This window comes from Oncorhynchus clarkii, chromosome 6 (genome assembly GCF_045791955.1).
Source record: "Oncorhynchus clarkii lewisi isolate Uvic-CL-2024 chromosome 6, UVic_Ocla_1.0, whole genome shotgun sequence".
Lineage (NCBI taxonomy): Eukaryota > Metazoa > Chordata > Actinopteri > Salmoniformes > Salmonidae > Oncorhynchus > Oncorhynchus clarkii.
In genome coordinates this window covers 40322140-40336216 of record NC_092152.1, presented here as the reverse complement: position 1 = coordinate 40336216, position 14077 = coordinate 40322140, and the positions used below count along the sequence as shown (strand labels likewise).

General features: G+C 43.4%; 1 protein-coding gene across 1 annotated transcript in view; it reads left to right on the top strand.

Moving 5' to 3' along the window:
- LOC139412067 (lipoxygenase homology domain-containing protein 1-like) overlaps window positions 1–12978 on the top strand; it is a 31923-nt gene extending 18945 nt beyond the window's left edge. Inside the window, exons 22-40 of the mRNA XM_071158862.1 lie at window positions 8–112; window positions 310–438; window positions 562–726; window positions 1016–1197; window positions 2905–3021; window positions 3287–3449; window positions 3550–3704; window positions 5340–5552; window positions 5699–5816; window positions 5909–6117; window positions 6334–6519; window positions 6705–6832; window positions 8014–8131; window positions 10691–10868; window positions 10998–11183; window positions 11423–11593; window positions 11884–12022; window positions 12250–12405; window positions 12498–12978. Coding sequence (XP_071014963.1) covers window positions 8–112; window positions 310–438; window positions 562–726; window positions 1016–1197; window positions 2905–3021; window positions 3287–3449; window positions 3550–3704; window positions 5340–5552; window positions 5699–5816; window positions 5909–6117; window positions 6334–6519; window positions 6705–6832; window positions 8014–8131; window positions 10691–10868; window positions 10998–11183; window positions 11423–11593; window positions 11884–12022; window positions 12250–12405; window positions 12498–12978 — 3299 coding nt within the window. The remainder of the gene's footprint in view (window positions 1–7; window positions 113–309; window positions 439–561; window positions 727–1015; window positions 1198–2904; window positions 3022–3286; window positions 3450–3549; window positions 3705–5339; window positions 5553–5698; window positions 5817–5908; window positions 6118–6333; window positions 6520–6704; window positions 6833–8013; window positions 8132–10690; window positions 10869–10997; window positions 11184–11422; window positions 11594–11883; window positions 12023–12249; window positions 12406–12497) is intronic.
- The last annotated feature ends 1099 nt before the right edge of the window (window positions 12979–14077 follow it).

Genomic DNA, 14077 nt, shown 5'->3' with positions numbered 1-14077 from the left:
CTTACAGCTATGTCTACAACTCTAGCCCTGAAAATAAAGACAGGAGATAAGAAACATGCTGGAACGGATGCCAATGTTTTTGCTATCATTTATGGAGAAAAAGATGATACAGGTGCTATGAAATACAGTACAAGCTCCATTATAGTGGCATTATAATGTGGGCCAGTGTTATTATTATTATTTTTAATCTTCATTTTTTTTTGGGGGGGGGGGGGGGGTTATAGCTTATTTAAATTCATATTTCAAAATGTAAACATGTTTGTGAACTACTAATATTCCTATCCCTAAACTCATGACTGTCTATTCCAGGGATAATCAACCTGAAGGCGTGTAAGATCCATAAGAACAAGTTTGAGCAGGGCATGGTGGATGAATTCACTGTGGAGGCTGTGGACCTGGGAGAGCTGGAAAAGCTACGCATCGGCCATGACAACTCAGGTGAGATCACGGGTTCATCCTTCCACTCATATCCACCAATTAACAAAGTTGAAAAGAATACAAACATCCCCATTTTATGAAACCCCAGACCTCATGACCACTGTGTCTGTGTCTGGTGCCAAGGTGGCTCTCCTGGTTGGTTTCTGGACTGGGTGGAGATCGACGCCCCCTCTCAGGGCCAGAGACTCCGTTTCCCATGTGGCCGTTGGCTAGATAATGGAGAGGATGATGGGGCCATAGTGAGAGACCTGTACCCCAACGAGCTCCAGACTGAACTCTACATGCCATGTAAGTCATGCTCTTTAACATTTAAACAGGTTTGGAGTATGATACTATGTTTTTACAACACTTTCCAAGGATCCTTACAATGTACTCTGCTGTCAAGAACTGTTTTCTTGGGTGTGCAGCCTGTTGTTCCTGTGCCAAGCACTAACTAACCTACAGTATTCAACTAATCTACTGTTCACCCGGAGGAGATGAATAAGCCCTATGCTCTGTAGCTGTGACACTTTAGGACTGGGGTCGGTGACTACTGATCTGTCATAGTGACATCAAACCATCTCATTTCGCTTTTCAGTTGTCCCCTATGAGATCAAGATGTACACAAGTGATGTGTTTGGTGCTGGGACAGATGCAGACGTGTTTATAGTTCTTTACGGCTGGAAGGGCCTCTGCACCCAGCAGAAACACCTGTGTGTCAACAAGCGAGAGAGAAGGCTGTTCTTCGAGAGAGGAGCTGAGGATATGTTTATCGTGGAGGTGTGTATGACTGTTCCTGTCTTAAACCATACAAATGATATACTTTTACATTTGAGAAGATAAGTGTTTACATACAGTATATGCCAAGACTACAGAATGAAATGTAAAAGTGGATGGCATTTAATCTAATGTGCTGTATGATATCCAGTACCAGTCAAAAGTTTGGATACACCTACTCATTCAAGGGTTTTCTTTATTTTTACTATTTTCTACATTGTAGAATAATAGTGAAGACATCAAAACTATGAAATAACACATATGGAATCATGTAGTAACCAAAAAAGTGTTAAACTAATCAAAATATATTTTAGATTCTTCAAAGTAGCCACCCTTTTCTGTTATGACAGCTTTGCGCGCGCTTGGCATTCTCTCAACCAGCTTAACCTGGAATGCTTTTTCAACAGTCTTGAAGGAGCTGAGCACTTGTTGGCTGCTTTTCCTTCACTCTGCAGTCCAACTCATTCCAAACCATCTCACTTGGGTTGAGGTCGGGTGATTGTGAAGGCCAGGTCATCTGATGCAGCACTCCATCACTCTCCTTCTTGGTCAAATATCCCTTACACAGCCTGGAGGTGTGTTGGGTCATTGTCCTGTTGAAAAACAAATGATAGTCCCATTGATCGCAAACCAGATGTGATGGCGTATTACTGCAGAATGCTGTGGTAGCCATGCTGGTTAAGTGTGCCTTCAATTCTAAATAAATCACAGACAGTGTCATCAGCAAAGCACCCCTACATCATCACACATACTTCTCCATGCTTCACGGTGGGAACAAAAACATGCAGAGATCATCTGTTCACCTACTCTGCCTCTCACAAAGACACTACGGTTGGAACCAAAAATCTCATATTTGGACTCATCAGCCCAAAGGACATATGTCCACCAGGTCTAACATCCATTGCTCGTGTTTCTTGGCCCAAGAAAGTATCTTATTGTTATTGGTGTCCTTTAGTAGTGGTATCTTTGCAGCAGTTCAACTATGAAGGCCAGATTCACTTAGTTTTCTCTGAACAGTTGATGTTGAGATGTCTGTTACTTGAACTCTGTGAATTATTTATTTGGGATGCAATTTCTGAGACTGGTAACTCTAATGAACTTATCCTCTGCAGCAGAGGTAACTCTGGCTCTTCCAGTGGCGGTCCTCATGAGAGCCAGTTAGCGCTTGATGTTTTTTGCGGCTGGACTTGAAGAAACTTTCAAAGTTCTTGAAATTTTCCACATTGACTGGCCTTAAAGTCTTAAAGTAATGATGGACTGTTGTTTCTCTTTGCTTATTTGAGCTGTTCTTGCCATAATATGGACTTGGTCTTTTACCAAATAGGGTCATCTTCTGTATACCACCCCTACCTTGTCAAAACAACACTGATTGGCTTAAACGCATTAAGAAGGAAATAAATTCCACATGAACTTTTAACAAGGCACACCTGTTAATTGAAATGCATTCCAGGTGACTACCTCATGAAGCTGGTTGAGATAATGCCAATCGTGTGCAAAGTTGTCGTCAAGGCAAAGGGTGGCTACTTTGATATGAAATATATTTTGATTTGTTTAACACTATTTTGGTTACTACATTATTCCATATGTGTTATTTCATAGTTTTGATGTCTTCACTATTATTCTACAATGTTGAAAATAGTGAAAATAAAGAAAAACCCTTGAATGAGTAGGTGTGTCCAAACTTTTGACTGGTACTGTATGTGCCTGTAGTTGGAGGATGTGGGTGATGTCATTGAGAAGATCCGTATTGGCCACGACAACAGCGGCACCAACCCTGGCTGGCACCTTGACAGAGTAGAGATCAGACGCCTACTCAGGAAGGGAAAGGTACTGAAGAACTGCGTCTCATTCCTTCTCCCCTGTCCTCATTCACTCATGAATGGGCTGTGTCTTATTTAAAAAACGTTGTCCTCTTCACCCTGTTCACTCTCTCTGCTTCTCATCTCTGAGATGACAGAAGAGTGAGGTTTGAGCAGTAGCATCCCCTACAGTAATCTTTACCCCATTGTGTTAATCAGTTCAGTCGAATCAGATAATCAAAGTATAATTCATTAAACTAATCAAAAACCCTTCCAACATGGCTGCCCCTCAGGGTTCGGAGACGACCATCTTACCGTGTGAGCGCTGGTTGGCCAAGTCAGAGGACGATGGGGAGACGGTGAGAGAGCTCGTTCCCTCTGATATTATCACAGAGAAACTGCTGAAGGAAGGAAAACTGAAACACACAGAGATGGAGGTGGAGGATGCCCTTGAAAGTAGGTCCCTAGCTTCCTATACATGGTCATATGAGAGATATCCTCCCTCCTGTTCTGTTACATTGAATTGACATTAATGACTGCCATTAATGTTCTCCAGCTCACACCTATAAGGTGTCTGTGAGAACGGGTGACATGTACGGAGGAGGGACCGACGCCAAAGTGTTTCTCACCATCTACGGAGACCTGGGAGACACGGGGGAACGCAAACTCAGCAAGTCTGAGAGCAACAGCAACAAGTTTGAAAGAGGGGCGGTATGTGTGTTATTATGTGGTAACACTTTACATTAAGTTGCAAAGTTACCATATATACTGAACAAAAATATGAACGCAACATGTAAAGTGTTGGACCCATGTTTCATGAGAAATAAAAGATCCCAGAATTTTTCCAAATGCACAAAAAGCTTATTTATCTCAAATGTTGTGCACAAATTTGTTTACATCCCTGTTAGTGAGCATTTCTCCTTGGTCAAGATAACCCATCCACCTGACAGGTGGGGCGGCAGGGTAGCCTAGTGGTTGGACTAGTAACCGGAAGGTTGCAAGTTCAAACCCCCGAGCTGACAAGGTACAAATCTGTTGTTCTGCCCCTGAACAGGCAGTTAACCCACTGTTCCTAGGCCGTCATTGAAAATAAGAATTTGTTCTTAACTGACTTGCCTAGTTAAATAAAGGTCAAATAAATAAAAAATAAATAAATATCAAAGAGCTGATTAAACAGCATGATCATCACACAGGTGGACCTTGTGCTGGCGACAATAAAAGGCCACTCAGAAATGTGCAGTTTTGTCACACAACACGATGCAACAGATGTGTCAAGTTTTGGGGGAGTGTGCAATTGGCATGGTGACTGCAGGAACGTCCACCAGAGCTGTTGCCAGATAATTGAATGTTCATTTCTCTACCATACAATGTCGTTTTAGAGAATTTGGCAGTACGTCCAACTGGCGTCACAACCGCAGACCACGTGTAACCACGTCAGTCAGCCCAGGACCTCCACATCCGGCTTCTTCACCTGCATTATCGTCTGAGACCAATCACCCGGACAGCTGATGAAACTGGGGGATTGCACAACCAAAGAATTTCTGCACAAACTGTCAGAAACCGTCTCAGGGAAGCTCATCTCTCCTTGTTGGGCTCACCAGAGGCAGTTCAGAATCATAACCGATTTCAGTGGGCAAATGGTCACCTTTGATGGCCACTGGCACGCTAGAGAAGTATGCTCTTCACGGATGAATCCCGGTTTCAACTGTACCAGGTAGATGTCAAACAGCATGTACAGAATTCCTGGAAGCTGAAAATGTCCCAGTTCTTCCATGGCCTGCATACTCACTCATTTCGCACGTTGAGCATGTTTGGGATGCTCTGGATCGACGTGTACGACAGTGTGTTTCAGTTCCCAACAATATCCAGCAACTTCGCTCAGCCATTCAAGAGGACAACATTCCGAAGCCCACTATCAACAGCCTGATCAACTCTATGCGAAGGAGATGCATAAAGCAAATGATGGTCTCACCAGATACTGACTGGTTTCCTGATCCACGCCCTTACCTTTTTTTGAAGATATCTGTAACCAACAAATGCATATCTTTATTTCCAGTCATTTGAAATCCATAGATTAGGGCGTAATTCATGTATTTAAATTGATTGATTTCATTATGTCGACTGTAACTCAGTAAAATCTTGCATGTTCCGTTTATATTTTTGTTCAGTGTAGTTTACCATGTAGTTCCATGGGATACTAACACTGTCTATTAGGGGTAACTAATTAATGTAATGGAGGACTGGTCCCTGATTCCCTCATGCCTCTCTCAGTCCATCGTAGTCACTAAGAGCAGACCGGTTAATTTGACTTCACTGCATGGGGTCCTTTCTTCTTCTCTCTCCCAGGTGGATAAGTTCTCCATCGAGGCGGTGGATCTTGGCCAGGTGTTTAAGATCCGTATTCGCCACGACAACTCCGAATTTATGGGGACAGACTGGTACCTGGACCAGGTAGAGGTGATGGACATGGAAACAGAGGAGGTATATATGTTCCTGTGTGAGCGTTGGCTTTCCAAGAAGAAGGAGGACAAACGCATCGAGAGAACCTTCTACATCAAGGTAACAGTAATAGGGTTTATATTACAGATTTTTTCACACAAAGCCCCCCCAAAGCAATATCCAGAGCTTCTGGCATTGTTCTAGTCTCATCAGAACTGTTGGCATCATTGTGATGTTCTTTAGTGGATTGTTTTGGCACTTCCCAGGATTATGAGGGTGAGAGGAACGTTGATCCATACAAGAAGAGCACCCAGGCCAAGACAGGGCTGGACAGGAATGCAAACAAGAAGAAGAAGAAAAAGGCGGTCGTAGAGGAAGGTCCAGGTAAGCGAGCACATTGTTTGCAACATTGCTTCATTAAACTCTGGGTGCATGTAAACACTCTGTGGGTGTTCTCTTTCCTTCCTGCTGGCCAGTCATCCCCTACCACTTCACTGTGTCTACTGCTATGGACCCTGACGCCAGCACCACAGCCAGGGTTTATGTCATCGTTATGGGACCCAATGACATTGAGACGGAGCGTCTGTGGCTGGACCTGCCTGAGGGGAAGAAGAGCTTCGCCGCAGGGACCATGGAGAACTTCCAGTGTTACGGAACTGACGTGGGAGAGATCAAGAGGGTGGAGGTAAGGATGAGGACGCTACTCACTAGGCTTGTCATGCTAGAATGGAAGCTGTTCATTACCCATGTAGGGTTAGGATTAAGCTAAGAATAAGGCTGATATTTGGACATTTGATTTTAATAGGTTACCAGCTTTTGTGGTTGCCTCTACCTCTCTCTCTTCCTCGCTTCCTATATTTATCTCTTTCTCTCCCTCTTGCTCTTTCTCTCCCCCCTCCAGCTGGGTCATAATGGGGCAACCCCAGAGAGCTGCTGGTTGGTGGACGAGCTGTCGGTTGCTGTGCCGACCAAAGGCATCAAGTACATCTTCCAGTGTAAGTGCTGGTTAGCCAAGGACAGAGGCGACGGTCTCACCGGCAGACTGTTCAACGTACTAGATGCCAACAGTATCAATATCGTCCGGAAGGTAAGTTTGTTGGGACAATAACACACTGAATACCGCTATGTGACAGAGAGGTGTTTTCAATGTGATTGGATGTTTATATACATACCTGTGCTTGGGATGCTCCATCGTGGTGAGGGCTTCCTTGAAAGAGATTCTGCTATCTCAATGGGGCTTAAATACAGGACACATGTATGTTTCCCCTCCAGATCATCTATGTGGCCACGGTCATCACAGGCGACACCCAGGATGCAGGAACGGACACCAACATCTTCCTGTCTGTGTTTGGAGCCAATGGGAGCACAGAGGAGATGCTGCTGCCCAAGAATGAGGACAGGTGACATCACACTGTCATTCAATAGAGTGACTCTAGTGTTGACTGGGTTGACTTGTATAGGGCTGTACCAACATTAGGGGGCCAACATCGGGGGATGTCCATGTGATGATATTATGGGGTACCCTACCCTAGCCTGTTAAACTCTGAACAGTTGCTTTGGGCCATGTACTGGGCCGGCAAGTTTTTTCACCGGCTCACATAAAGGCCATAAATAATACGCTATGGTCATATTCATGGAGTATGCAATGTAGGTCAAGTCACCAAAAGTGCAAACATTTAGTATGCATGGAAAGGGTACACCCTGGTAGTCATTGTAAAGCAATGCATATGCTTCTCCATCCACATTTCCTTGTATGCATCCTCCACATGCGCCGTTGATCTAGCTCATCGTTTACAATAGGAAACGTGAATGGGAAAATGCGTTTTAAGGTTCCTCACCTGTCTTAATTCAACAACACAAACTTGAAAGCCTTAATTGCTAAGGTCATTTTAAGATGTCAGGCTTGAAAATCCGTTCAGCCATTTTAGCACAGTGACTCACTACCCAAACTAGACGCAACTGGTTTCAAGTGGCTAAGAGACGTCATGTGATCTCCTACTGCGATCTAGTGGACGAATTTGGAATCAGACAGGGGGTGTATTTACAGCAAAGATGGATAGAGACTTCAGCTCTCTCATATGTATATAATTCCTATAAGACGATAAATGAAGGCATGGCACGTTGCACAAGCCCTGCACTTTTAAAATGGCTGTGTTCCTATGGGAGTTTGCGCATGTTTCGAGGCCAAAAGAACTTACAAATGTATATTCTTTATATAAAAAAAAATACTTCTGGAACAGTAATTGGTGACATGTTTTATTTCAAACCTAGACTTTCAAATCTCTTATTCTCCAACATGGGGACAATTGGGGGGCACTGTACAAAAAAACGGTACATTTCAGTAATTATTTTGTCGCATTTTTATAAGAATCCCACAGTCCTTACCTTTCTAACAGTATGTGTTTGTAGGACTTATAGTTTTGAAACTGAAATGTACTTTGTGAGGGTAGTATACAGTATTATGCGTCATTTAGAAAATGCCACCAGAGGGGTTCAGAGTTTAAGAGGCAATTTTTTCTTGGCCACGATTATTCGAACCATTGGAGCCCTTGTACTTATCTAGCCATGTCTTCCTCCACAGGTTTGAGAGAGGTCAAGAGGACACGTTTAACCTGGAGATAGATGACGTCGCTCCTCTGAAGAAGATCAGGGTTCGCATCGACGGCTCTGGGAGTCGCCCTGACTGGTTCCTCGACAGGGTTGGCACTCAAACTTACCGTGCTCATAGGGGCCGATTCAGACTTAGGAAATGTACGTCTTTCCTATACGTGCCTTTCCTATGCACTTCTCAGTATTTCGTATTAACACCTTATTCAGTCTTGTATCGCACTCTGCAGCTGTGGCTACCTTGCGCGCTCTGAATAAATGACATTAAACTGCTGAAAACCCTCCCACTTGCTGGTCAACAGAATTTCTCGTGAAGTTTTCATCTAAAAGGGTTTTCAGTACATTTATCGTAAGCCATCCCTTTAAATACCTTTTAGTTTGAATTTTGTCAACAGACTAGAATATATTGAGAGAACGGGTTCAGAATATTAGGGATCAATGAAAGAAAGCCATCTAAATATATGCTTATTCATCTCCATTTCAGCACCAATTGATAGATTTTAAAAATACTCTGATCTTGTTGATCATTTAGGTTTAGGAAAGTATTTATGAATCATTAAAAAAAACTGGTTTGTAGAGCCTTTAAGCACAAAAGAAAGAAAACGGTGGGGAAATAGTGTAAAATAGTAGGCTAGACCATCATCTATTGCCTACACTAACCATTAATGCGCCAATGGGTCGGGTTCAAACTGTTACGGCTTGGTCTGCACTCCACTCCATAATGATTTAATTAGCCTACATGTGATCCTCAGCAAATAAAAGGTAAACGAAACAATGTAATTAAATGGAATGATAATGTAGGCTAAAGCCTACCAACTGAAGGGAACCAACAGTAAATGGGTTGTTGAATAGGTGTAGTTATTAGGCCTACTGAGAGTGGATCATATTTAACCTGATAGAAATAGGAAACAGATCGACACTGACAGTGGATCATATTTAACATGATAGAAATAGGAAACAGAGAAAGTCGGGGTAGCCTATAATTAAGACATTTGAGAGTGCCCATCCCTGCAAGTTAAAAGGCTGTACAATTTAAATTCTGCATAATGACACAACATTTCATAAACTTTACTGTGGGAAAGTTGATATGTTGCAATGCTTCAGTTTGCTGCCATATGACTGGTTGCACATTTGTCTCCTCCAGCGATTATACGGTAAAATCAATCAATCAAATATATTTATAAAGCCCTTTTTACATCAGCAGATGTCACAATGTGCTTATACAGAAACCCAGCCTAAAACCCCAAACAGAAAGCAATGCAGATGTAGAAGCAGGGTGGCTAGGAAAAGCTCCCTGGAAAGGTTGAAATCTAGAAAGAAACCTAGAGAGGAACCATGCTCTGAGGGGTGGCCAGTCCTCTTCTGGCTGTGCCGGGTAGAGATTATACGAGTACATGGCCATTAAGGCCAGATCGTTCTTCAAGATGTCCAAACGTTCATAGATGACCAGCATGGTCAAATAATAATCACAGTGGTTGTAGAGGGTGCAACAAATAGATGTAAAACAAGTGTAATTTATATTTACAATTCCCTTATCCAAACAGATTACTCATTTACCTGGCTCTTATTAAGTTGTAATGCAGAATGGTTTGATTCCTTTTTTATTAACCCTTTTCTCTCCCCAATTTCATGGTGTCCAATTGGTAGTTACAGTCTTGTCCCATCGCTGCAACTCCTGTACAGACTCGGGAGACAATCAAGAGCCGTGCATCCTCTGAAACACGACCCAGCCATGCCGCACTGCTTCTTGACATAATGCCCGCTTAACCCGGAAGCCAGCCGCACCAATATGTCAGAGAAAACACCACACACCTGGCAACCGTGTCAGCCCGCCACAGAAGTCCCGGCCAGCCAAACCCTCCCCTAACTCGGACGATGCTGGGCCAATTGTATGCCGCCCCATGGGTCTCCCGTCCCGGCCAGCTGAACTCGAACCAGGATCTCTAGTGGCACAGCTAGCACTGTGATGCGGTGCCTTAGACCACTGCATCACTCAGGAGGCCCTCTGAATGGTTGGATTCCTATTTGGAAAAACAAAGTAGAATGCTTTTTCCACTTGGAATAGGCAGGTTCGTTAGACCTTGTTCATGGTTTCCTCACTCGGAAAGGAAGTGGAATTATTAGGGAAATTAAGACAAGGTCAGAAGGCATATCCGTAGACCAGCGTTTCTCAAACTCGGTCCTGGGGGCCCCAAGGTGTGCACGTTTTGTTTTTTGTCCTAGTACTACACAGCTGATTGAAATAATCAAAGCTTGATGATTAGTTTATTATTTGAATCAGCTGTGTAGAGCTAGGGCAAAAACCTAAACTTGTACCCCCTTGGGATCCCGAGGACCGGGTTTGGGAAACGCTGCCATAGACATACTTCTGCCACACCTTCATTTATTTGATCTCCACCCCAAATGAGTAGCAGGTGAATAGCATCCTATTCTCATGCTTAAAATCAAGGTCAGAATATGCTTAGAGAGAAAAGAATTACGCTCCATTTACACACGCTTAACTTGGGTCGGAGTTCCCCCATACTGTATTGTGTTCATTTCAGCCTTCTTATCTCAAAACAGTTTCTGTAAATTACCCTGAGAGTCTGCTAATAGATTAAAATGTTCATATAAATGTATGGTATGTATGGCATACTGTACGTGTCCTCTAGATCGTGATGCATAACCTGACTACAGAGGAGGTGTCTGTGTTTACCAATGAGAACTGGCTGTCGAAGACCAAAGGGCCCAAAAGGACTAAGATCTGTGAGCTGGCAGCGGTGGTGGATGAGGAGGAGATGGTGGAGAGGACCACCTACATCATCCAGGTCCAGACCAGTGACATCGGAGGTGGGTCACAACAGCTCCACATGAGAACAAAATTCCACATGGGAAAAACTCCTGCACCCACTAGGCACCCCCTAGTTCTACCTTTTTTTTCTCACCATCTTTAATATCCCTTTTCCCCCTCTCTTCCAGGCGCGGGCACTGATGCCAACGTGTTCCTGATAGTGTTTGGGGAGAACGGAGACACTGGTACGCTGGCACTAAAGGAGGGCGGTAGCAGAAACAAGTTTGAGCGGAAGTCAAAAGATGTGTTCCGCTTCCCAGACATCCTCAGCCTGGGAGAGCTTTCCAAGATCCGCGTATGGCACGACAACAAGGGTGAGGAACAGGTCTTCATGTGCCATGCCACATAGTTTTATCACAAACGGTGATCGCGGTGACCAAACGGACTGAAACAGGACACAGGAGAGCTTTCTTTCTCACTTTTGATTGATATATTTCTTGGCATCTGCAGTTCTGTACACGGGATTTACAGCAAGGGAAAACTAAACTAAGTCTTGAAGTGGCTGATTGGAATAGAGGCAAGAATATAAGCCATAAACCTGTGTTTCTCTCAGGTCCTGCTCCGGGTTGGCACCTGGAGTACATTGATGTGAAAGATGAGACCATGGACCAGAATTTCCGTTTCCCATGTGGCCGCTGGCTGGCCAAGAATGTGGACAACGGGCAGATCATGACAGAGCTGGCCTGTGCCAACAACGACATCCTAGACTTCAGTGACAAGACCAGTGAGTTCACCTCTGACCCTGATGTAGACTAGTGAGCCATGATAAGTGGATGGCCGCTCTATTAGATTTACCATTTGGAATGTTCGGTTAATTGAGACTCCATATAAATGAATATCAACATATAAGTGAATGTAGTCTACCAGATCAGTTTACATTTCCTTTCAATCCCTACACCTAACATCTAGGCTAGGGATTGTAGATCTATTATTATATTTTACATGGCAGGCACATATGTTATGAATAAATTCAGTTAGAATTTAAGAGGTTGCATTTTTTTATTCTTTCTCCAGAATATGAAATTGCCACAACAACAGCTAACACTGATGACGCAGACACCAAGGAGAATGTGTGGATCGTGCTGGAAGGAAAGAGGGGACGTTCAAAGGAGTTTGTGCTAGAGAATAGTTCAAAGAAAAAGAGGTTCCTTTGGTAGGTTCTCAAAGAAACACTTCAAGCCATTCTCTTGTTATTGGTTCCCCTAAAGAATCTTCTCTTCTCTTTCAAGTGCTCTGGCGTTCTACCTTTTCTCTTGATCTTACTGTTTTCAGCAGGCCATTAATTTCAGAACAGTGAAGTTCATACTGTGCTTAGAAGAACAATTATTTTTACAGATATCAAAGAAGGGAGAGTAAAATCCTGTGGATGTCTCTTTTCAGTGGAGCCACAGACACGTTTGAGTTTTCCTCCAAGCATGTGGGTGAGATAGCTGGCATCTGTGTGGGGCACACGACTAAAGACAGCAAAAAGGTGAAGGGTGAGGCCTTCTGGCACATCCTGGAAGTTGTGGTGACAGAGAAGGGACTTGGAAACAAGTGAGTGAAAACTTCTGGGGAACAAAGACAGGTATTTTTCCTCGTCATGTCTAAACTCATGTCATTATGCTTCTCTTTCTGTTCCTGTCCAGGTATTTATTCCACTGTGATGCCCAGATCCCTCTAGCAGCCAAACGGGACAAGTTTCTGACCTTCGAATGCTTTAAGACCATTGAGAGCTTTGCCAGCAAGGTCCGCAGCCTCGTGCCCGTCAAATACGAGATAATCGTCATCACCGGCGACGTCAAAAGGGCCGGAACTGACTCTAACGTTTACATCACCATATATGGCTCCAATGGGGATTCTGGAAAGCGTTCCTTAAAGCAGAAGTTCCGAAACCTTTTTGAGCGGGGACAAACAGATCATTTTATTCTGGAGATGTTGGATTTAGGGGAGCTGCTGAGGGTCAAAGTTGAGCATGATGGCTCAAGCCACAACTCTGGTTGGTACCTGGAGTGTGTAGAGGTTACCAACACAGCCAACTCGGTCACCACTATCTTCCTGTGTGGGAAGTGGTTGGATCCTCAGAAGGCAGATGGGCAGATACAAAGAGTGCTCTACCCCAAATACTGACAAGTATCCATGTTAACCCTTAGTAGTCTAAGCCGGGGGGGGGGGGGGGGGGCTTACTGCTATTAGTCAATAGATTCATACCTGGAAAAAAATAAATCAAAATTAAGTTTGTTTTAAAGTGGCTGTCCTATATCTGAGAGATATAAGAAAGATCAGGATTTTTAAAAATAATTATTTTTTTTAAACGTTTTTTTTACACTAAACTACTTCCAAATATACTGCTCCATTAATTGTTTTAACTGGTACTGGGCTACCTTCAGATGAGTCTTGTGATGCTTGTGGGCGTCCTAGCCAAACTGTTCAGATGATACAGACAGAAGTTGGCAGATCGGTGGTACCGACTTTAGACGAGTCACATGACCGTTGTGTTCGTGAGAGTCTCATCTTTCCATAGAGTGGTCATATTAGTTTGGATGCCAAACCATTCGGATGCTACAAAGGTTTTTGTGAGAGGACCGATTTTCGAGATGTCTCATGGTCTGACAAGCACAGCTGTAGCTCGGCCACCCCGCAGATGCGGAAAGTCGCCATTGTAGGAGGCGGTAGATTATCAGCTCATGCAAAAACCATATCTCTAGTTTAAACAGACAGATTTTTATGGGGATTTGTTTATTATGTTATGCTAATTAGATTTCCCATGGAGGCGCGGACGTTGACTCTAGAGTAACCTCTACGAGATCGTTGTCCCTCCACCGGGACGGTTGCGTTAACGTGCGCTAATGTGATTAGCATGACTTTGTAAGAAGAAAATGTCTCAGGACATAGACATGTCTTATATGGGCAGAAAGCTTAAATTATTGTTAATCTAACTGCACTGTCCAATTTACAGTAGCTATTACAGTGACAAAATACCATGCTATTGTTTTAGGAGTGCACAACTACAAAACTTTTATCACGGCAACTGGTTTGATACATTCACCTCTGAAGGTAAATAATGTACTTACATTCAGTAATCTTGCTCTGATTTGTCATCCTGGGGGACCCAGAGATAAAATGTAGCATAGTTTTGTCTGATAAAACCAATTTTTATATTAAAATGTAGGAACTTCTAAAGTTCGAACCCCTTCTGTTTCTGATTTATTATGGCCTTTCTATTGCA